This window comes from Coregonus lavaretus (assembly GCF_964263955.1).
Source record: "Coregonus lavaretus genome assembly, chromosome: 31".
NCBI classification, from domain to species: Eukaryota; Metazoa; Chordata; class Actinopteri; order Salmoniformes; family Salmonidae; genus Coregonus; species Coregonus lavaretus.
In genome coordinates, this window is record NC_140018.1 from 39,716,123 (window position 1) to 39,740,879 (window position 24,757).

The following is a 24,757-nucleotide window of genomic DNA, read 5'->3' on the forward strand; positions in this document are numbered from 1 at the left end:
CTTTTCACTCTGTCATTTATGTTAGTATTGTGGAGTAACTACAATGTTGTTGATCTATCCTGAGTTATCTACTTTCACAGCCATTAAACTGTTTAAAAATCACCATTGGCCTCATGGTGAAATCCCTGAGTGGTTTCCTACCTCTCCGGCAGTTAGGAAGGGCGCCTGTATCTTTGTAGTGACTGGGTGTATTGATACACCATCCAAAGTGTAATTAATAACTTCACCATGCTCAAAGGGATATTCAATGTCTGCTTTTTTTACCCATCTACCTGGTCTTTGTGGTTGAATCTGTGCTTGAAATTCACTGCTCGACTGAGGGACATTACAGATAATTGTATGTGTGGGGTACAGAGATGGGGTTGTCATTAAAAAATCATCTTAAACACTTATTGCACACATAGTGAGTCCATGCAGCTTATTATGTGACTTGTTAAGCACATTTTCACTCCTAAACTTATTTAGGCTTACCATAACAAAACGGTTGAATATTTTTTATTTTTTACATTTCTAAAAACATAATTCCACTTTGATATTCTGTGGTATTGCATGTAGATCATTGATACAAAATCAATTTTAAATTCAGGCTGTAACACAACAAAATGTGGATAATGTCAAGGGGTGTGAAAACTTTCTGAAGGCACTCTATGTCCCAATGGGGATGAAGTGGATTGAAGTATAGAATATTAGATCTTTGTCGGCCTATGTGTACTACTGGCTAGAGGGTCTTGTACACTTGATCTACTGATCTACTATGACCCTGTTGGTCATCCATGCCATGAATCTTGGTCACATATACTCTACCATACTCTCTTGCCTAAATTGACAAGTTTCATGATTTTATGAAAAAGTGAACATCATTTTCACATATCACCTGATCTATTAGACACACACACACACAAACACACAGCCCATGTAATGGGGTCAGGAGGGTAGAGTTGATTGTTGTAACAATGGGCACGATGAAACTCCCGAAAGGCCTTCGTTCCCAAAGGCAGGGAGTGTCTCCTCCCCTGGTCCACCGGGCTCATAGCTCTGGGTCAAAAGTAGTGCACTATGTAGGGAATAGGGTGCCATTTGGGATGCATCCTAGGTATACCTTCTTTGCTCAAGCCCTCAATAATTTACAGTATCAGTTGGGACTAAGTGTGGTGCCAGTACAGGGTCGTGTTCATTCAGGCACACTGTAGTAAAATGTTTTGCAACAGAATATGAAAACAAGGGATTCTTATTGGACAAGTTTAGTTAGTACCTTCCCATTTCACTCTGTTTCGGATTGTTTCCTTCCGTTTGGTGCTTAATGAACACAACTCAGCTGTCTGCGGGGAAAACCTTGCCAACTGTCTCAAAAGACTGCATTAATTGCATTTAAGTGTCTGTTCAGCATTTTAGTATGGAATTGTTTTAATTCAAAAGTGTTGTTCAATTCATATACTGTCCTAGACATATCGCTCCTAGTGATTTTATGAAAAAGTGATAATAATTTACAGATAATAATTTATATTCAAAATATAAACTCCAGCACAATGGCATTCTTGAATGTTCCACAGTTTATACTGAATCATAGTATATAAAAGGAAATAAATATTTGGAAAATATTTTACTAGCCTTGCCCTCGAGATAGAAGTTTCCATACTGATGATGTCACACAAATCCTCTTAGATCTCCACAATTGCAAAGGGTCTAGGGATTCATTTTGAATTGGGCCATAGAGTGGAAAGTATTACATTTTGAACAAGTCATCACTCTCTGTGACATCACTTCCTCTTCAGGCCATGGTGTTATTCGCTGACCCCAACCACTACCCCACCTTCTCCAGCCTGCCACTGATTTTGTTAGTCCTGTCGTGGAAATACTACACAGGGACACTCAAAATCATAAATGAATCATCCTTTATTGTCAGAGCACTGGAGAGGTTCCAACCAACTCAATGTACCAAGTACACATGTCGATCAGGAGCTCCAACGGGGCAGTCCCGTTAGTTCCCTTATATACTGGTTACAGACACGTTACATAGGCATAGTTCATAGGGTTGTTTCCGGCATGTGTCTGGCACCGTCTCCTATCTTAACTTAAAGAACATATTCTGGGCGTTCTGCCAGATGGTCCTAAGGAGGAGGTCATGACAGCCCCCCCTCATATCTTTACAAAGCAGTCAGCAGGAACCAAGGATTGTTTATGACACCAAAGACAAGATTAATATTTTCAAGACTGTTTCTTCACAAAGTAAAATTTCCTTCACAGTCCTAAGTTACATTCTGCTAATGTAATACTTGTAGAATTGTACAGCAGGCAAAACATGTTCAGTGCTATTAAAATGACAAAGTAAGTCTCCTAAAAGAAGGGAGAAAAAAGGAAGGATTAGCAATTCAGTTGAAGGCCATCGGATAATAACTGCTCAACACATTTGGGTGCAAGTACTGAAAAACTAGGACCGGGATTCAATCCCATCGCAGGTTATAGGCTTTGCAGTTTTTAAAGGCAAATCTTCTTTAAACGCTGCAATGCCTATCAGATTGAATCCCGGCCTAGACATTTTTTCAACTGCAATCTGCCCTTAACTGTCACTATATCTGAATATGACCTATCACAATAAAGAATGCATTAATACTGTCTAAGATCCCCATATGGTGCCCTTCAACTTGAATGTTACTAAAAATACATTATAGGCAGACAAGACCATTACAGTTAGTGTTAATACTCGACCACAAACACCTATATGACACGGTGGTTAAGGTCACGGTCACTTCTTGGAGGGGTCGATCACCCTGCCTATGAAGAGGAAGCTGCTGGTGGCCTCGTGGTAAACGAGGAAGAGGAAGGGCCGGTTGACGGTGAGCCGAGGAGGAAGACTAGCGAAGATGTTCAGGGCACGGGCATTCCCGGCGTTGCTGGTCTCATCCACGGTGATGGCCGCCTTGTGCACAACCTGAAACCACAGAAGAAGAAAGAAGACCACTAAGAAATAATTGCCTGGTTAAGATGTAGTAAGGAAAGTGAATAGTGCTGATACCTTGGCACCGATCTGTTTGTGCTCTTGCCTACTCCATTGCTGTCCAGTGTCCTTGTCAAGCCAATTGCCATTGTCATGTCAATTACAATGAGTGGCAAGGAGTTGGCATGATAGCACAAACAGACTACCCTAGCAGCACTAAGCTGAGGGAAGCCTAATGATGACCTTTCAAAATGCAGCTTCCTTGACTCCTCTTACTCTGGAAGGCTTTGTCTTCACTGTGAGTGAATGACATTACGACAATAATTTTACCAAAGAAACCGATTTACCAAAAAACATTTAACTCTTGGAAAGCTATTATATATTATCACAAAATAGTGATAAAATAATAATATATTCACTCTATGATGATTTTGTGGCAACTCATTTACAGTATTTGTATTCACTTGGGGGCCGATTCCGATCAGACTTAAGCGCGCGTAAATGGAACGTAATTCCCTTTTTATGCATTTTTCACTCTATGCGTATTCTAACCTCGAACATAAGCATGAGAATAGCATGCTATTCACCCGCTATTCTTTTGGGGTGGAGATCAAATAAATGAAGGTGCGGCAGAGGTGTGTCTACAGATACGCTGTATTCTGACCTTGAATTAATTCCCTAATAATTACACCACCTTTACGCACGAGGAAACAATGAATCAGGTCTAGCGAACCTACTGGTTCCAAATGGAAAAAGCATCTAGTTGATTTTTTCCGATAGAAATAACAAGATTCTCCATGCACTGTAATTTACAACTTGATAAGAGCTATTGATAAGAGCTAGGTAAATTAGTAATATGTTTGGATAAGGGAATTGTAAATATAAATTACACTTGTTTTAGATTTATTTTACTTTATAATCGCTAGAAACAAATATGAAGCCAGTCATATGGCAGCAAACTGAAGCATATTTGTATTTGTATTTATTAGGGGTCCCCATTATTTGCTGCCAATGCAGCAGCTACTCTTCCTGGAGTCCAAACACATTAAGGCACTTACATCACACATAACACAAAATATAAAACAGTACGTCATAACATTACTACACCACTACATATCTACAATCTAAAATGTATAATACCACCATAATATCACCATATCAACTTTCCCACAGTAAAGTTTATGAAATGTTGTGCCATTATGCAGAATTTAAATTGACTGAGTTTATTATAGGCTACCCCAACTTTCTCTGTTTCCTATTTCTATCATGTTAAATATTAGCCACTATCAGTACTGACCGTCAGTGGGCCACATAACCACACATATTCAACTGCCAATTTACTGTTAGTTCCCTTTAGTTGTTATAGCCTACGTTATCATTCCATTTAATTACATTGTTTCGTTTACCTTCATTTGCTTCCTCTGTAAATGCCGTCACGGCCATGTGGTTGTTGATGAGGATTATTAGTAACAGTAATAACATATACAGTACCAGTCAAAAGTTTGGACACACATACTCATTCAAGGGTTTTTCTTTATTTTTACTATTTTTTACATTGTAGAATAATAGTGAAGACATCAAAACTATGAAATAACACATATGGAATCATGTAGTAACCAGAAAAGTGTTAAACAAATCAAAATATATTTAAAATGTGAGATTCTTCAAATTGCCACCCTTTGCCTTGATGACAGCTTTGCACACTCTTGACATTCTCTCAACCAGCTTCACCTGGAGCGCTTTTCCAACAGTCTTGAAGGAGTTCCCACATATGCTGAGCACTTGTTGGCTGCTTTTCCTTCACTCTGTCGTCCGACTCATCCCAAACCATCTTAAATGGGTTGAGGTCGGGGGATTGTGGAGGCCAGGTCATCTGATGCAGCACTCCATCACTCTCCTTCTTGGTAAAAGCCTGGAGCTGTGTTGGGTCATTGTCCTGTTGAAAAACAGATGATAGTCCCACTAAGCCCAAACCAGATGGGATCGTATCGCTACAGAAGGCTGTGGTAGCCATGCTGGTTAAGTGTGCCTTGGATAAATCACAGACAGTGTCAACAGCAAAACACCCCCACACCATAACACCTCTTCCTCCATGCTTTACGGTGGATACAACACATGCAGAGATCATCCGTTCACCCACACCGCATCTCACAAAGACACAGCGGTTTGAACCAATTTGGACTCTAGACCAAAGGACACATTTCCACCGGTCTAAGGTCCATTGCTTTAGTTACTTGGCCCAAGCAGGTATCTTCTTATTATTGGTGTCCTTTAGTAGTGGTTTCTTTGCAGCAATTCACACAGTCCCCTCTGAACAGTTGATGTTGAGATGTGTCTGTTACTTTAGCTATGTGAAGCATTTATTTGGGCTGCAATTTCTGAGGCTGGTAACTCTGATGAACTTATCCTCTGCAGCAAAGGTAACTCTGGGTCTTCCATTCCTGTGGCGGTCCTCATGAGAGCCAGTTTCATCATAGCGCTTGATGGTTTTTGCGACTGCACTTGAAGAAACTTTCAAAGTTCTTGAAATGTTCAGTATTGACTGACCTTCATGTCTTAAAGTAATGATGGACTGTCGTTCTCTTTGCTTATTTGAGCTGTTCTTGCCATAATATGGACTTGGTCTTTTACCAAATAGGGCTATCTACCTTGTCACAACACACCTGATTGGCTCAAATGCCGTAAGGAAAGAAATTCCACAAATTAACTTTTAAGAAGGCACACCTGTTAATTGAAATGCATTCCAGGTGACTACCTCATGAAGCTGGTTGAGAGAATGCCAAGAGTGTGCAAAGCTGTTGTCACAAGTGTAGAGAAGAGTAGGCAGGAGGCAGTTGCAGGTTTAGAACTACTGAATTTATTAAAGCACCATAGCTTAAAGCGGGACGAAACCCACAGTGCAAAAAAAAAAAAAGTATTCAGGAAATAGTAGGAGATTCCTCTCAGGAAAACAAGCAACATATACAATGACTGACAGAGGGAGTATGTATACAGTGATAGAGGGGGATTGGAACCAGGTGTGTGTAATGATGACGATACATGTCCGGGGTTGATGATTGAAGGGCGTTTGCTTGCAGCAGGTTCGGCAGCAGCAAGAAGGCCGGTGACGCCAAATGCCTGAGCTGGACAGGAGGGGGAGCCAAAGCGAAGGCTAGTGTGACAGCTGTCATCAAGGCAAAGGGTGGCTATTTGAAGAATCTCAAATATAAAATATATTTTGATTTGTTTAATACTTTTTTGGTTACTACATGATTCCATATGTGTTATTTCATAGTTTTGATGTCTTCACTATGATTCTACAATATAGAAAATAGTAAAAAAAATAAAGAAAAACCCTTGAATGAGTAGGTTTGTCCAAACTTTTGACTGGAAGTGAAATCGTTATGGAGCGGAGCGCAGACCAAGCCGTAATAGTTTGAACCCGACGCATGGCGCAATACTTGGCTGTGTCATCACACAGTTCCATGGTTAGTGCAGGCAATAGACGAGGGTATAGCCTATTATTTTACACTATTCTCCCTATTATAATTCTATGTATGCTATCCTGCTTCTCGTGGGCCCGTGAAAGGTTCCACGAATTGTGTGAGGGGTAGGAATGGGAGCATTTTTCCATCCCCTTCTCCGGCCATTGTTTCTTTGGGCAGTTCAATGGTGAGAAATGTCTCAGTCCCTGGAGCAAAAACGTTGTGCTATCCAGGAGCACGAGTACAGGACACCTGCATCAGGAAATGTAGTCTATCATAGTTCATGTGGTATTCAATGACATTATGAAGGGCAGCTCAGAACAGCTGAAAATTGATTTTAAAGAACTGATTGGTTCTCTGCTTGACACCAACAAACGCCCCATAATATCTGGCCCTGTGCCCTCTCTAAATCGTGGCATTGAATGTTTCAGCAGACTGTTAGCCCTCCATATCTGGCCTCATGACTATTGCAGCTCTGTGGGTGTAACAGTTATTGAAAATGTTGATACCTTCTGGAAACAAAGCTTGTTTTATAAGGATGGGATCAAATCCAAATCAATTGGGTTCCTTATTAATGACTTATCAATGACCCAAGCCCAGCTCAGTTAATCCCTACCATTGTGCCGCTGAGTTGTCCTAATGCCTCAGGAAATCTACATTATCCCAGGGGCGTTGGAAGACACAATGTAAGTAACCTAATTTATGTCCCTCTAACTGCGCTGAATGCCTCTGCTGATCCTACAGCTATTGCATGCAGTAATCATGTGCCTATGAACCAGAGTTATACTGTTAGCACTGAGGCGGTGTGCCCTAGTAGGAAGTACACTGTGTGCAGCTCACCTTGCACTAACATAAATAACATGAGCATGTCTACTTCTGCTAAGCTTCCCAGTAAAGCAATGAAAACAATCAAGCATTCCAGAAGAGTGCTAAAAATAGCCTACATTAACATATGTAACTTAAGAAACAAGGTTCGTGAAATCAATAATTTGCTAGCAACTAATGACATTCATATTCTGACAATCTCTGAAAATTACTTAGATAATACCTTTGATGATAGTGGTAGCAATACATGGTTATAACATCGACAGAAAATATGGAAATGACATGTATGCGGATGACTCAACACCATACACGTCAGCTACTACAGCGAGTGAAATCAGTGCAACACTTAAAGAGCTGCAGTTAATTTCAGAATGGGTGGCAAGGAATAAGTTAGTCCTAAATATTTCAAAAACTAAAAGCATTGTATTTGGGACAAATCATTCACTAAACCCTAAACTTCAACTAAACCTTGTAATAGAGAATGTGGAAATTCAGCAAGTTGAGGTGACTAAACTGCTTCGAGTAGCCCTGGATTGTAAACGGTCATGGTCAAAACATGTTGATACAACAATAGCTAAAATGGGGAGAGGTCCATAATAAAGCGCCGCTCTGCCTTTTTAACAACACTATCAACAAGGCAGGTCCTACAGGCTCTAGTTTTGGCGCACCTGGACTACTGTTCAGTCGTGTGGTCAGGTGCCACAAAGAGGGACCTCGGAAAATTACATTTGGCTCAGAACAGGGCATCACGGCTGGCCCTTAAATGTACACGTAGAGCTAACATTAATAATATGCATGTACATCTCTCATGGCTCAAAGTGGAGGAAAGATTGATTTCATCACTACTTGTTTTTGTAAGAACTGTTGACATGTTGAATGCACCGAGGTGTCCGTTTAAATTACTAGCACACAGCTCGGACACCCATGCATACCCCACAAGACATGCCACCAAAGGTCTCTTCACAATCCCCAAGTCAAGAACACACTATAGGAGGCGCACAGTAATACATAGAGCCATGGCTACATGGAACTCTATTCCACATCAGGCAACTGATGCAAGCAGTAGAATCACATTTAAAAAACAGATAAAAATACAGTGCATTCAGAAAGTATTCAGACCACTTGACTTTTTACACATTGTTACGTTACAGCCTTATTCTAAAATTGATCAAATATAATTTTTTCTCATGAACAAAGCGGAAACTGGTTTTTAGAAATTTGTGCAAATGTATTTTTAAAAAAAACAGACCTTTTGCTATGAGACTCGAAATTGAGCTCAGGTGCATCCTGTTTCCATTGATCATCCTTGAGATGTTTCTACAACTGGATTGGATTCCACCAGTGGTAAATTCAATTGATTGGGCATGATTTGGAAAGGCACACACCTGTCTATATAAAGTCCCACAGTTGACAGTGCATGTCAGAGCAAAAACCAAGCCATGAGGTTGAAGGAATTGTCCGTAGAGCTCCGAGACAGGATTGTGTCGAGGCACAGGTCTGGGGAAGGGTACCAAAAAACTTCTGCAGCACTAAAGGTCCTCAAGAACACAGTGGCCTCCATCATTCTTAAATGGAAGAAGTTTGGAACCACCAAGACTCTTCCTAGAGCTGGCTGCCCGGACAAACTACGCAATCGGGGGAGAAGGGCCTTGGTCAGGGAGGTGACCAAGAAACCAATGGTCACTCTGAATGAGCTCCAGCGTTCCTCTGTGGAGATGGGAGAACCTTCCAGAAGGACAACCATCTCTGTAGAACTCCACCAATCAGGCCTTTATGGTAGAGTAGCCAGACGGTAGCCACTCCTCAGTAAAAGGCACATGACAGCCCGCTTGGAGTTTGTCAAAAGTCCCCTAAAGGACTCAGACCATGAGAAACAAGATTCTCTGGTCTGATGAAACCAAGATTGAACTCTTTGCCCTGAATGCCAAGCGTCACGTCTGGAGGAAACCTGGCACCATCTCTACGGTGAAGCATGGTGGTGGCAGCATCATGCTGTGGGAATCTTTTTCAGCGGCAGGGACTGGGTGACTAATCAGGATTGAGGGAAGGTTGAACGGAGAAAAGTACAGAGATATCCTTAATGAAAACCTGCTCCAGAGCGCTCAGGACCCCAGACTGGGGCAAAGGTACACCTTCCAACAGGACAACGACCCTAAGCACACAGCCAAGACAATGCAGGAGTGGCTTCGGGACAAGTCTCTGAATGTCCTTGAGTGGCCGAGCCAGAGCCCGGACTTGAACCCGATCGAACATCTCTGGAGAGACCTGAAAATAGCTGTGCAGCAACGCTCCCCATCCAACCTGACAGCTTGAGCGGATCTGCAGAGAGGAATGGGAGAAACTCCCCAAAAAGAGGTGTGCCAAGCTTGTAGCGTCATACCCAAGAAGAATCGACACTAATCACTGCCAAAGGTGCTTCAAGAAAGTACTGAGTAAAGGGTCTGAATACTTAAGTGATATTTCAGTATTTTATTTGTAATACATTTGCAAAACAAAATTCCTTTGTCATTATGAGGTATTTTGTGTAGATTGATGAGGGAAAAAAACAGTTTAATACATGAATAAGACCTGTTAAGACACACTCTACACACACGTAAACATGGATTTTGTATTGTAGATATGTGATAGTAGAGTAGTGGCCTGATGGGAACACACTTAATGTGTTGTGAAATGTAATATTTTTAATTGTATATAACTGCCTTAATGTTGCTGGACCCCTTGGCAGCAGCTAATGGGGATCCTTAATAAATACAAATACAAATGTACACTAATCTTCCAACATTACCATGGGTTGAAGAACTGAATGTGGTCATTTTCAGAATGAATCAAACCACTTTTTTCATTATTTCGTGCGTTCATGATTCCAAAATAATCTACAAAATCAGAGTATTTTTAAATCTAGCAATTATTCCTGAAACAGGGACGAATATGCATATATTTAGATGGCTTTCTTTCATGATCCCTAATATTCAGAACCTGTCATCTCGATATATTCTGTGGACAAAATTCTAACTAAAAAGGTACACCGTATTTAAAGGGATGCTGAAGATACATTTACTGAAAACCCTATTGAATGAAAACTCAATGAGAAAATCTTTGGTCAGCAAGTGGGAGGGTTTTCAGGGGTTGAATTACATTTATTCAGCGCGCGCAAGGGAACAAAGCCTGCAATGCCTGTTACGCACCTGCACAAGGTACAGTGGCTTGCGAAAGTATTCACCACCCTTGGCATTTTTCCTATTTTGTTGCCTTACAACCTGGAATTAAAATGGATTTTTGGGGGGTTTGTCTCATTTGATTTACACAACATGCCTACTACTTTGAAGATGCAAAATATTTTTTATTGTGAAAGAAACAAGAAATTAGACAAAAAAAACATTAAACTTGAGCGTGCTCAACTATTCCCCCCCCCCCCCCCCCCCCCCCCCCCCCCCCCCCCCCCCACCCCACCCCCACCCCGGAGGAAGGTGAACCTCTCTCAAGTCCCAGTCTCAAATCTCTGGAAGACTGAAACAGGTTTCCCTCAAGAATTTCCCTGTATTTAGCTTCATCCATCATTCCTTCAAATCTGACCAGTTTCCCAGTCCCTGCCGATGAAAAACATCTCGGGGTGATGAGAGGTGTTGCGTTTGCGCCGGACATAGCATTTTCCTTGATGGCCAAAAAGCTCAATTTTAGTCTCATCTGACCAGAGTACCTTCTTCCATATATTTGGGGAGTCTCCTACATGGCTTTTGGCGAAGACAAAACATGTTTGCTTATTTGTTTCTTTAAGCAATGGCTTTTTTCTGGCCACTCTTCCGTAAAGCCCAGCTCTGTGGAGTGTACGGCTTAAAGTGGTCCTATGGACAGATCCTCCAATCTCCGCTGTGGAGCTTTGCAGCTCATTCAGGGTTATCTTTGGTCTCTTTGTGTCCTCTCTGATTAATGCCCTCCTTGCCTGGTCCGTGAGTTTTGGTGGGCAGCCCTGTCTTGGCAGGTTTGTTGTCGTGCCATATTCTTTCCATTTATAATAATGGATTTAATGGTGCTCCGTGGGATGTTCAACGTTTCTGATATTTTTTTATAACCCAACCCTGATGAGGTCGGGGGATTGTGGAGGCCAGGTCATCTGATACAGCACTCCATCACTCTCCTTCTTGGAAAAATAGCCCTTACACAGCCTGGCGGTGTGTTGGGTCATTGTCCTTTTGAAAAACAAATGATAGTCCCACTAAGCCCAAACCAGATGGGATGGCGTATAGCTGCAGAATGTTGTGGTAGCCATGCTGGTTAAGTGTGCCTTGAATTCTAAATAAATCACAGACAGTGTCACCAGCAAAGCACCCCCACACCATAACACCTCCTCCTCCATGTTTTATGGTGGGAATTACACATGCAGAGATCATCTGTTCACCCACACCGCGTCGCACAAAGATACAGCGGTTTGAACCAAAAACCTCAAATTTGGACTCCAGACCAAAGGACACATTTCCACCGGTCTAATGTCCATTGCTCGTGTTTCTTGGCCCAAGCAGGTCTCTTCTTCTTATTGGTGTCCTTTAGTAGTGGTTTCTTTGAAGCAATTTGACCATGAAGGCCTGATTCACACAGTCTCCTCTGAACAGTTGATGCTGAGATGTGTCTGTTACTTGAACTCTGTGAAGCATTTATTTGGGCTGCAATTTCTGAGGCTGGTAACTCTAATGAACTTATCCTCTGCAGCAGAGGTAACTCTGGGTCTTCCATTTCTGTGGCGGTCCTCATGAGAGCCAGTTTCATCATAGCGCTTGATGGTTTTTGTGACTGCACTTGAAGAAACATAGAAAGTTCTTGAAATGTTCCGTATTGACTGACCTTCATGTCTGAAGTAATGATGGACTGTCATTTCTCTTTCATTATTTGAGCTATTCTTGCCATAATATGGACTTGGTCTTTTACCAAATTAATTAATTGAAATGCCTTCCAGGTGACTACCTCATGAAGCTGGTTGAGAGAATGCCAAGCGTGTGCAAAGCAGTCATCAAGGCAAAGGGTGGCTATTTGAAGAATGTCAAATATACACTTTTTTGGTTACTACATGATTCCATATGTATTATTTCATAGTTTTGATGTCTTCACTATTATTCTACAATGTAAAAAGTTGTAAAAATAAAGAAAAACCCTTGAATGTGTAGGTGTGTCCAAACTTTTGACTGGTAGTGTACATGCGGGAGAAACACGCAAACACTGATGAACAACACAGATATACACACTCAATGACGGATACACACACACACACACACATACTGATGACATACCAATTGCACATACACACAAACTGACCTCAGAGAGCCTCAGGCCCGTTTCCCCTCCGATGCCAGAGAAGTCAGCCCTCTCCTGGAAGGCCTCACTTATCCCCAGACCTGGCAGGACCTTCTGCAGGGAGTACGACTGCTCCAGCATAAATCTTGGCAGCTGCACCTCCAGCTTCCTGTACAACACAGGAAGTGACATCATAATCATTAGTAATGGGTCATACAGTATGGCCAATGGTTGAGCGTTTCATGTTAATGTTGTATAATTGTCCTAAACAACATGTTTTGTTGTTGAGAACAGGGTCTTTTTAATCTCACTTCTTTGTAGTCTTTCAATAATGCTGTGACAATCACTTATCTGGGGGCAGATGTGCACAACTCCTGTCCTGAAGGACCACAGTCAGTGAAATACAGTGGGGGAAAAAAGTATTTAGTCAGCCACCAATTGTGCAAGTTCTCCCACTTAAAAAGATGAGAGAGGCCTGTAATTTTCATCATAGGTACACGTCAACTATGACAGACAAATTGAGAATTTTTTATTTATTTAATTAATTTATTTGCAAATTATGGTGGAAAATAAGTATTTGGTCACCTACAAACAAGCAAGATTTCTGGCTCTCACAGACCTGTAACTTCTTCTTTAAGAGGCTCCTCTGTCCTCCACTCGTTACCTGTATTAATGGCACCTGTTTGAACTTGTTATCAGTATAAAAGACACCTGTCCACAACCTCAAACAGTCACACTCCAAACTCCACTATGGCCAAGACCAAAGAGCTGTCAAAGGACACCAGAAACAAAATTGTAGACCTGCACCAGGCTGGGAAGACTGAATCTGCAATAGGTAAGCAGCTTGGTTTGAAGAAATCAACTGTGGGAGCAATTATTAGGAAATGGAAGACTGATAACAAGACCACTGATAATCTCCCTCGATCTGGGGCTCCACGCAAGATCTCACCCCGTGGGGTCAAAATGATCACAAGAACGGTGAGGAAAAATCCCAGAACCACACGGGGGGACATAGTGAATGACCTGCAGAGAGCTGGGACCAAAGTAACAAAGCCTACCATCAGTAACACACTACGCCGCCAGGGACTCAAATCCTGCAGTGCCAGACGTGTCCCCCTACTTAAGCCAGTACATGTCCAGGCCCGTCTGAAGTTTGCTAGAGTGCATTTGGATGATCCAGAAGAGGATTGGGAGAATGTCATATGGTCAGATGAAACCAAAATAGAACTTTTTGGTAAAAACTCAACTCGTCATGTTAGGAGGACAAAGCATGCTGAGTTGCATTCAAAGAACACCATACCTACTGTGAAGCATGGGGGTGGAAACATCATGCTTTGGGGCTGTTTTTCTGCAAAGGGACCAGGACGACTGATCCGTGTAAAGGAAAGAATGAATGGGGCCATGTAGCGTGAGATTTTGAGTGAAAACCTCCTTCCATCAGCAAGGGCATTGAAGATTAAACGTGGCTGGGTCTTTCAGCATGACAATGATCCCAAACACACCGCCCGGGCAACGAAGGAGTGGCTTCGTAAGAAGCATTTCAAGGTCCTGGAGTGGCCTAGCCAGTCTCCAGATCTCAACCCCATAGAAAATCTTTGTAGGGAGTTGAAAGTCTGTGTTGCCCAGTGACAGCCCCAAAACATCACTGCTCTAGAGGAGATCTGCATGGAGGAATGGGCCAAAATACCAGCAAGAGTGTGTGAAAACCTTGTGAAGACTTACAGAAAACGTTTGACCTGTGTCATTGCCAACAAAGGGTATATAACAAAGTATTGAGAAACTTTTGTTATTGACCAAATACTTTTTTTCCACCATAATTTGCAAATAAATTCATAAAAAATCCTACAATGTGATTTTCTGGAAAAAATAATCTCATTTTATCTGTCATAGTTGACGTGTACCTATGATGAAAATTACAGGCCTCTCTCATCTTTTTAAGTGGGAGAACTTGCACAATTGGTGGCTGACTAAATACTTTTTTCCCCCACTGTAGCTATGAAAAAGCGTCTTGCTTCCGACTGGCAGATTTTATGTGAAAAGGGCGGGTGGGCTTTGTGAGGAAAACGGCACGTGAACGGCCACCAGAACGGTAGGAGCACAGCTGATAAAGCGGAATATTGCGGGCGGCCCTTGAATGAGGCAAAAAAGCTCTGTAGGTAATTTACAATTGAGCAAATGTTAGAGAAAATGCCTTTAAAAGCTGCACTGTCGGCTGTCCAATACACTGCACTATGGATTGAATACGGGCCCTAGTGAAATATGCTATATAAACGCAACCTATTCCATTGCTGTAGTGCCATACCACCTACGTCCTCTTGAGCTGTTTGAGCCAGCCTTGGAAGCGTTCTCCCGTGATCTCCTCGTCGATGGAGGTGTAGTCCACATCCTTGTCGGGCAGAAGCACCAGCATGGCAGTGCCGCCCGTCATGGGCAGCTTTAGGACGCCCAGCTTGAGCGAGCGGTCGTATGCCAGATGATACTTGTCGGAGCGGAACATCATGGGGACCGTGGCAATGTTGTACTTGTTCACGTAGAAGCGCTCATACTGGGTGAAGCTGGCATTGAAGGCGAGGGCAAACTGGCCTGGTGAGAGATAGAGGAAAGGGAATCAAATAGACACAAAATTCTGAATGCCCCTAATTGAACCCCTGTTCCTACACACTCACCTTGAAAGAAGACGGCAGTGATGAGCATCATCTGGGTCTGGGGGTCGATGGCACTGATTACCTCCTTCACCTCCCCCCCCGTGTAGTCGTAGGCAAACTTGTTGATGGTGTCCTTGGCTGCCCCGTCGTTGTAGTCCAGCCCTTGGATGTTTCCTGCGTACTGGGTCTGCACCACGTCTCGGTAGGCCGAGTCCACTTTGAACTGCTGGCGGGGGAGGATGCCAATACCCTGGTTCACGAGCCCGCTCTCGGCCACGCTCTCCCGGACACTCTGGAACAGTTCTGGCATAGAATACAATTTAAATGTAAGCACAAACAAACATAAAAAATATGGAAACAGTATAGGGTCAGTCGCAGAGCAATGCCCATGTAGCTATTTGAGGTAAAATGCCTTGCTCAAGGGCACAACGGCAAGCCTGGGATTCAAACCTGCCACCCTCTACTTACTGGTCTGCCTCTTTATTCTCTATGGCTAAATACCTGGGATCCTTAGGTGGTCCAGAGCGTTCAGACTCAGGCCCTGAAGGAGTTGCTCGCGTGTAGAACCATCGGCACCACTCATCAATGCAGCCAAGCCCAAAGATACGGTGAAGGGGGAGAGAAGGACGTTGCCATCAGAGGTGCTAGCAATAGCACGGTACAGCCGGGCGGCGAAGTCGGCGTTTCTAATGCTCAGGTCCTGGATTTCGGCAGCGCTGGGCTCCTGCGCCTGAAGGGGCATGGCGAGGAGCAGGATGCACGCCAGGAAGGGGAGGAGTCTAGATGTCATGGTTCCTCCTCCACTTTTCTCAGCTCACAATGAAAACAATAGAGAAATGTCATAAGCAGGTGTCCTCAACAAGAAAGTTCAACAATAACACATACACATTTAATAAGTCTAGCGTTAAAGGTATAGTTCACTCCAAAATCAATGGTTGTCCGACATTTTCATACCTAATGTGGTCTGAAGTCGAGCTGGGGTGCACTTTACAATATGTAATAGTTTATTACAACATTTAAATATTTTATTGGGACAGACAGATATCTTCACATTACAAATAATACATTTGCCAGGCAATACAGAGTGCTGGTGGTGCAGTTATTGTTGTTGGAGGCCAAAACCAAATAGATTCCACAAAATAGAATAGGGTCACTAATCTAAACTGCCAGTGTCCAGGCTTTCCACTCTCTCAAAATGAGATAAATTGAGACCAAATTTTCAATGAAAGGATCCAAATATGTAACATAATGAAAGTGATTTGCGCAATGGTATAGTCATTAAAGCATTTTATTTTCTTATTCTTTGCCTCTCCTTGTAAATCTCAATTGGTGGGAGCACTCTGCAGGTGAGATGTTGTCTGTTTGGAGAGACAAAGTGCAAGTGTTCCTTAAATTGTATCTATTGACTGATGATGAGCAAAGCTATATAAAAGGGAACATTCCGGAACATAGGCCATCAGACCAGCTCAAATTCCTTCAATACTAAAATTAGCCTATGCTTTGACTTGAATACAGGACAAATTGTGTCCAATAAAATACGACTTTGAAATACATTTCAAGATTTCAATTGCAAAAACAGTTCCCATTGGATGGAATCATCGACATATAAATAGGATGTCTAGAAGTAGGTTGTATCAGGCTCGTGGACCTTTAAGTAACTTTTTTTAAATGGAAGAAAATTAGTATGTAACAGATTGTGGCCCTGATCTTGGGAGATGGTTACACAACATCGGGTGTCAGGGAGTCCAACCAATACACAGACTCCCGATGTTGTGTCCCAAAACTAGGAGATGGGGTGCTATTTTGTGCACAACCATGTAACCAGTCAAGAATGAACAGATTAGGCGGCTAACAAGAGTGCATAAAAACACAGATAATAAAATGGCACCCTAGTGTTGCCAGACCGTATGGCAAAAGACCTGACAATGTAATGTTATCATGCGTAGGCTATTTCAATAACATGGGTGTAACGGACAGGGTTTCTTCACCGAAGATGATGCGACTCTGAATGCCAGCTCATATTTGAAAAATAGAGAGGAAGACAGAATACTTACTTTTGAACTAAAAAGCCTGCCTGGAACTTGATCAGGATAACATCGACGTTTTATTTGTTTTGGAACTTAATAGCACAGGCTATCAGAATCGCTCTGTCCAGAATGATGTGTGTACACAAATAAAGCAAAAGGCGCAGGATCTGGGCATTGTGAACCTAGCGACATTAAGGCCACATGATCATACGGTTAAATTCCAAAATAAAAGTCCCCCAGATTATTTTTTTTACTTGACTGTTACAGGACTTTTTTCTTATTTAATATAAAAAATATATATAGTTTAAAGTGACAAACATACATTTATATATAAAAAATAACAATATATTATTTAAATAAATTAACAAAGATCGACTTACTGTCTAATGTTATTTTCTAAACTATAATGACACAACAATGATACAACAATACCAACACTGTTGCTGGAAGTATTAAAAGGGAATTTCACCCTGGGGAAATGTCTGAGGCATTTCTAGGACAGTGAGATGTGTTTCACACATAATTACTAAGGAGGAAAGCAGGTCAGGGCTTTGCGCACTGAATGATACACACTATGACTGCTTCCGGTGAACTGATGTGGGGGGGGGGGGGGGGGGGGGGGTCTAAAAATGAATGTAGTCCTGCTTTGTGGCATTTCACAAAGGCTCTATGTTATACTGATGGCACTATACGTTTTGTGGGTGTAGATATGTGACCCGTTTCAGGAAACTAGTCGTATGTCGCAAGTCACGACTTCACAGGAGAGGCATTTGAACGTTTATTTTAATTTTTTATAAAAATGTGTTTTTTGGCAGAAATGCCTTCTGGAACATTTTAACTTTCATGTGCCTTAATAACGACCTTGTATGTCATCTGTAAATACAAATAAAGTTCTTAAATTATGAGCCTAGTTGGTTTAGCCACAGAAAAAGACAGCAACCTTCCCGCTAGCCATGATTGGCTGAGATAATGAATGGGCTGGACATGCCGAGAGATGAGTTTCGGATTGGTGTGCCATGTAGCATCTTCTGTCTATAAAATGAGCTTCCTTTCTACTGCAGTTTATTTTCTGAAATATATAACGTTAGCCATGGAGAACAGCAAATGTGTTGCAACTGCTCTCAATAACATTGCTGCCCTGAATGTATCAGGCGCTATTGACAAAGGTCAGTGGGAAAAAGTTGTGATGGACTACTTTCAGGAGGACGATTCTTATGGCATTGCACACTGTCAGTGTGAACCAGAGTGAATAGACCCAACGGGCCAAGCAAGCTGTAAAAACAAAACGGAAACGACACAGGACGTCTTATTTAATGAAAGGGGTTGCATTCATCCATGTATACGGGTAAGAGTCTAGCTACAGTTTCAGATATTATAAGTTTCTAATTTTGTCCGAAAATTGTTTTCATTGCAAGTTAAAGCTTACTGTTAGCTAGCTAGCTAATGTTAGGTGGCTGGCTGTCTAGCTAATATTACGTGTATGATCTGTGTAGTAATATTATCTCAGAAATCAATTTGCATTGCTAGTTATAGCCTAATGTTAGCTAGCTAACCAGCTAACATTTAACCTATTTGGTTAACTTTAGCTAGCTATGACAATCGGTTTGTATTGCTAGTACTCTATGGATTGGGATTATGGTTGATTCATTGTTTAGCTAGCTAGCTAGCTAGCTACATGTCTAAACAAAATACCACTTTGCCAGATGATTACATGACCCATCAAGTTAGCCAGGTGTGTCTGACGGTGATTACGGCCATCTATTGTATAATAATGCTAAAATATTTGTATCTGGAATTTGTCTTTCAGCATCAGTAGAACACGCCTGACTCTCCTCCACCAGTCATACAAGGAGAATGGTCTAATGCCTCCCAGCAAAAAGAGAGCTGGCCCAAGCAAGCACAGGTTACACCTGAAGCATGAGGACTTCATCAACAACAACGCAGAGGATAATGCAATAGTATTACCAGGACGCCACCCAGGACACAAACACTTTGGTGGAAAGCTGCTGCCATCTCATGTGACAAAAGCAGCAGTGTGGCGTCTCTACAAGGTATCAATGATGTTATTGTGTGGACACTATAAATAATTACATTGAATATGTGTTGTACTTACCTGCAGTACAGTATGAATACTATTCGTGTGTAGGGTTATTATTGGCATTGACTGTAGGCGTAGCAAGTGCACATTCCAAGCACAGAGTGTGACATACCTAAGTCACAAGATCACAGCGCAGGATCTGTGTCCTTTGGAGGACAAAGTCATGGCAATCAAGGATGCTCCAAATCCCAAGAATGTGTCTGAGCTCAGGTCGTTCCTGGGCATGGTGAACTACTATGGTAAGTTCCTCCCTGAGCTGTCAACAGTGTTGGCTCCACTTTATCAGCTGCTCCACAAAGACTATAAATGGAAGTGGGGGCCAGCACAAGATAAAGCTTTCAAGGAAGTGAAAGCACTACTACAATCAGCACAACTGCTGGATCATTTTTACCAAGACAAAGAGATCATCCTGTCATGTGATGCCTCGCCCTATGGCGTCGGGGCAGTACTCTCTCATCAGATGGAGGACGGGTCAGAGAAACCCATTGGATTCGCATCACGCACGCTGACGAGTGATGAGAAGGGTTATTCACAGTTAGACAAGGAAGGTCTGGCCATAGTCTTTGCTGTGAAATGCTTCCATCAGTACCTCTACGGTCATCATTTCACCATATGCACTGACCACAAACCACTGATGAGCCTTTTCAGTGAATCAAGATGCATTCCTCCCATGGCTTCAGCAAAGATACAGCGCTGGGCCCTCACGCTGTCAGCTTACCAGTACACAATCGTGTATAGAGAGGGGAAGGACAATGCAAACGCAGACGCGCTCAGCCGTCTCCCACTACCAGAGATGCCCGCCACAACTGTGGTGCCTCCCGAGACAATTTTCCTAATGGAGAGATTGTCAAACTCACATGTAAATGCCAAACAGATCAAACAGTGGACAGACCGGGATCCTATCCTGTCCCAAGTGAAAAGGTTCCTTATGCAGGGTTGGCCTCCTGTCATTGAGGATGATGGACTAAGACCTTATGCAAAGCGCAAAACTGAGCTGAGTGTGCAGGATGGCTGCATTCTCTGGGGGTCCAGAATGGTTGTTTCACCTCCTGGTCCATGAGGCTCACCTGGGTGCCTCCCAGATGAAAAGTTTATCCAGATCTTACATCTGGTGGCCTAACATGGATCAGGACGTAGAAAATAAAGTGAAATCAAGTTCTGAGTGCCAGAGCAACCAGAAGATGGCGCCGCCCGCGCCACTACATCTGTGGGAGTGGCCTGACCGCCCATGGTCAAGGCTGCACATAGACTTTGCAGGCCCTTTCGTGGGTCACATGTTCCTTGTCATGGTGGACGCGCACTCCAAGTGGATGGAGGCTCACATCATGAGCAACATCACAGCGACCACAACCATCAAAAAGCTTCGGCAGGTGTTTGCAACCCATGGTCTGACTGACTCTCTTGTGTCCGACAACGCAACAACCTTTACCTGTGACTTGTTCCAAGAATTCATGTGGAGAAACGGGATTCGCCATGTCCGCAGCGCTCCGTTTCACCTGGCCTCAAACGGCTTAGCGGAGCGGGCTATGCAGACACTGAAAGAGGGGCTCAAAAGGATGACTGGGGGAACCATCACAACTAAGCTCTCTCGGTTCTTGTTCCAGTATCGAATCACGCCACAAACAACAACAGGACAGGCTCCAGCTGAGATGTTGATGGGCAGAAAGCCAAAAGCTCACCTGGATCTACTGTGTCCGGACATCAAAGCACGAGTGGAACTGAAGCAGGAGAAACAAAAAGAGAGACATGACCACCACGCGAGGGAGAGACAGTTAAAACACAATTACACTGTCTACATCCGCAACTTCACAAGCAGCCAACGCTGGTTGCCAGGTATCATTCTGAGTCAGAGTGGTCCAGTCTCCTTTGTGGTCAAACAGACTGATGGTCGAGTCATGCGCAGACACCAGGACCACCTCCGCCTGCGCTATGACAAAGACAAGACCATGTTTTCAGACTGAACAGTTGTGGGTGGTAGTATACAAGTTGAAACCCCACAGGAAACAGTATCTGAGGAACAGGGGCATTCAGTGGTTCCAGCAGAGGGTGATAGACATTCTCTCACAAACACCCAACCCGCTCCTGTGTCCTCAGACCCAGCTCCACTGGGACACGCCTTACCTGTGTCTCGTGGCACACCAGGAATACTGCGCAGATCACAGCATAGTCACAAGCCTCCTGAAAGACTAACTCTGTAGTTGAGACTGAGAGACTCGTGGTGTTACTGTTTGTTTGGAGCAGCAGACCTAGTTGTTTACAGTTACAGTAACACCAGCAGAAGTTCTACAGTGTTGTGAAGTAAAGAAAACACTGATGTGGTTTACTTGTTAACCTTATGTTTTCCTTACAGGGGGGATTTAAATTGAGGGGCGAGAAGTGTTATAGTGTGGACACTATATAAATCATTACATTGAATATGTGTTGTACTTACCTGCAGTATAGTATGATTACTATTCATGTGTGTAGGGTTATTATTGGCATTGACCGTGACCTTTCCCCTTTGATGTCATCACCCAGAGTCGGATCTGTACAATGTGACTCTACCACAGGTTGAGTGGGCTGTATCGTTTTGCTGTATTTGTACCGTTTGTACATGGCTGTACACCTTTTATTTCTTGGGTTGAAAGTAAAGGAAAGTAATATTGAAATGTGTGTGGGCATTCCTTGTGTGATGACAACACTTGGTATGTAAAGCATAAATAAAACGTTTTGATTATTTCATTTACCGCCAACATGATTGGCACTACTTTTATTGATCTCACATTATTTCTGTATTTTCCTGAGGTACGTGTAGTCGGGCTGTCTTCCTTCAGGAATCTGTGGAGAAAATTGCTGCCCCACATCTCAAGCATTAAGTCCAGGACAGACCTGTGCTGGCAGTGCCAGAAGAACAGCTATCAAGTCTTCAGATCTGCAAATCTGCCAGAAGCTGTTAAGTCAGCCAAGCTGAAGAAGCAAGAGCAGCATCTCCTGCTTGTTCAGAGTGAGCGGTCTGTCTACCAGAAGATGGTTTCTGACTGCAAGACCACCTGTCAAGACCTGCAGTTGTCTCTAGGGTGCCCTACTGAACCAGCAAGCAGACATCAGGATGCATTACAGCTTTGATTTAGCTCCACAAGCAAGCAACATTTCCTCCTTTATACTGATTAAGGATATAAATATATATCATTGTTTTCAGTTCTGCCCACACATTTCCTATAGGATTGAGGTCAGAGCTTTGTGATGGCCACTCCAATACCTTGACTTTGTTGTCCTTAAACCATTTTGCCACAACTTTGGAAGTATGCTTGGGGTCATTGTCCATTTGGAAGACCCATTTGCGACCCAGCTTTAACTTCCTGACTGATGTCTTGAAATGTTGCTTCAATATATCCACATAATTTTCCTTCGGCTACAAGCCTCCCCTTTTTCCTCCAAACATAATGATGGTCATTATGGCCAAACAGTTCTATTTTTGTTTCATCAGACCAGAGGACATTTCTCCAAAAATTATGATCTTTGTCCTCATATGCAGTTGCAAACCGTAGTCTGGCTTTTTTATGGCGGTTTTGGAGCAGTGGCTTCTTCCTTGCTGAGCGGCCTTTCAGGTTATGTTGATATAGGACTTGTTTTTACTGTAGATATAGATAATTTTGAACCTGTTTCCTCCAGCATCTTCACAAGGTCCTTTGCTGTTGTTCTGGGATTGATTTGCACTTTTCGCACCAAAGTATGTTCATCTCTAGGAGACAGAACATGTCTCCTTCCTGAGCGGTATGACGGCTGCGTAGTCCCATGGTGTTTATACTTGCGTACTATTGTTTGTACAGATGAACGTGGTACCTTCAGGCGTTTGGAAATTGCTCCCAAGGATGAACCAGACTTGTGGAGGTCTACAATATTTTTTTCTGAGGTCTTGGCTGATTTCTTTTGATTTTCCCATGATGTCAAGCAAAGAGGCACTGAGTTTGAAGGTAGGCCTTGAAATACATCCACAGGTACACCTCCAATTGACTCAAATGATGTCAATTAGCCTATCAGAAGCTTCTAAAGCCATTACATTTTCTGGAATTTTCCAAGCTGTTTAAAGGCACAGTCAACTTAGTGTATGTAAACTTCTGACCCACTGGAATTGTGATACAGTGAATTATAAGTGAAATAATCTGTCTGTAAATAATTTTTTGAAAAATTACTTGTGTCATGCACAAAGTAGATGTCCTAACCGATTGTCAAAACTATAGTTTGTTAACAAGACATTTGTGGAGTGGTTGAAAAACAAGTTTTAATGACTCCAACCTAAGTGTATGTAAACGTCCGACTTCAACTGTGTATATATATATATATATATATACTACCAGTGAAAAGTTTGGACACACCTACTCATTCAAGGGATTTTCTTTATTTTTACTATTTTTTTACATTGTAGAATGTAACGCTGACATCGTTCCTCCCATAGATGGTCTGCCTGTACAAGCACCACCCGGACTGGACACTTATCTTTTTGAGAAGACCAGTGAGTTTTGCGACGAAGAGGCTATGGACATCACATGCCCTGCTTCAATGTCAAGGGCAGGACAGAAACAGGCTCTCCGAATATAGATTCCCTTGTTCATGCGTGGTTCGGACGGACCAGTTCATCACTGGGGGCGAGTTCCCAGTCATCAGCACTATCTGCAGTGCCTCTATTCACATGACTCTCTCCTAACACACACGCTGCTGCTACTATTTTGTTTTTATCCTGCTGCTCAGCCACTTTACCACTGATTGTATGCATATAACTACCTCATCTATCACTGATATTACTTTGTTCTTTCTCTACTGGCATTGACACTTGTTATTTTTTGCTTTATATTGACACGATCTATTTTTGACATTGCTACTATGCAAGTACCCATTTCACTGTACCGTTTACACCTTCTGTAGAGACCCATCCACTTAGCAAGATGTGGCTGGGGGTTATAGCATTTCTTTCACATGACCCATCAATTTAGACAACTGTGTCTGGGTAAGCGGCATCTAATATTTATAAAATATTTTTATCTGGACACTTTCTGTTCACCTGGAATTTTTCCTTATTGTAGGCTACTACTTTTACCACTTTTAGTCTTCATCTTTACTACGCTACTCACTGTTTAGCACATGACCTCACATGTGTATCCTTAAAAGGATGGGTGGGGCTGGCATAAGAGGGTGTGAACAATGCTGAATGGGTGTAGACAAAGAAGAGCTCTCCAGTAAGTGTACCAAAACATTCAAGGGCCATTTTCTCAAAAGTGGGGTTACAAGTTTATCAACTTTCAAAGCAGTATTACTTTCCCATTGTTCCTCCAATGCAGTGTATGATATACCATTTTGTAGCTCTGTCTCTGCTTTTATCCAATGTAAAAAACACAATTTCAAATTTTGCTACAACACCGAATCAAGGCGGTCGGTCACATATGGTTGTCCTTGTTCAATAGAGCCATTGGACGTCTTTCAGTGATGTTCCTATCGGCGGATTC

General features: G+C 42.6%; 1 protein-coding gene across 1 annotated transcript; it reads right to left on the reverse strand.

Annotated features, from left to right (window-relative positions):
* Window positions 1-1,876: 1,876 nt before the first annotated feature.
* Window positions 1,877-17,347, reverse strand: LOC311107147 (protein Z-dependent protease inhibitor-like). The gene is made up of 7 exons (XM_084149647.1): window positions 17,207-17,347; window positions 15,654-15,965; window positions 15,174-15,455; window positions 14,817-15,090; window positions 12,529-12,676; window positions 2,716-2,929; window positions 1,877-2,334 (listed from the first exon to the last, which is right to left on the reverse strand). Exons 2-6 carry the CDS (start codon window positions 15,940-15,942, stop codon window positions 2,744-2,746), a joined length of 1,179 nt encoding a protein of 392 aa, XP_084005773.1. The 5' UTR covers window positions 15,943-15,965; window positions 17,207-17,347; the 3' UTR covers window positions 1,877-2,334; window positions 2,716-2,743.
* Between the last annotated feature and the right edge of the window lie 7,410 nt (window positions 17,348-24,757).

What these genes read in the sequence shown, in the direction of transcription:
- LOC311107147 (XM_084149647.1), bottom strand. Translation starts at nt 15,942, where the DNA reads ATGACATCTAGACTCCTCCCCTTCCTGGCGTGCATCCTGCTCCTCGCC. An exon ending in GGACCACCTAAGGATCCCAG is followed by an intron (nt 15,456 to 15,653) that starts GTATTTAGCCAT and finishes ATTCTATGCCAG; the next exon opens with AACTGTTCCAGAGTGTCCGG. An exon ending in CACTGCCGTCTTCTTTCAAG is followed by an intron (nt 15,091 to 15,173) that starts GTGAGTGTGTAG and finishes ATCTCTCACCAG; the next exon opens with GCCAGTTTGCCCTCGCCTTC.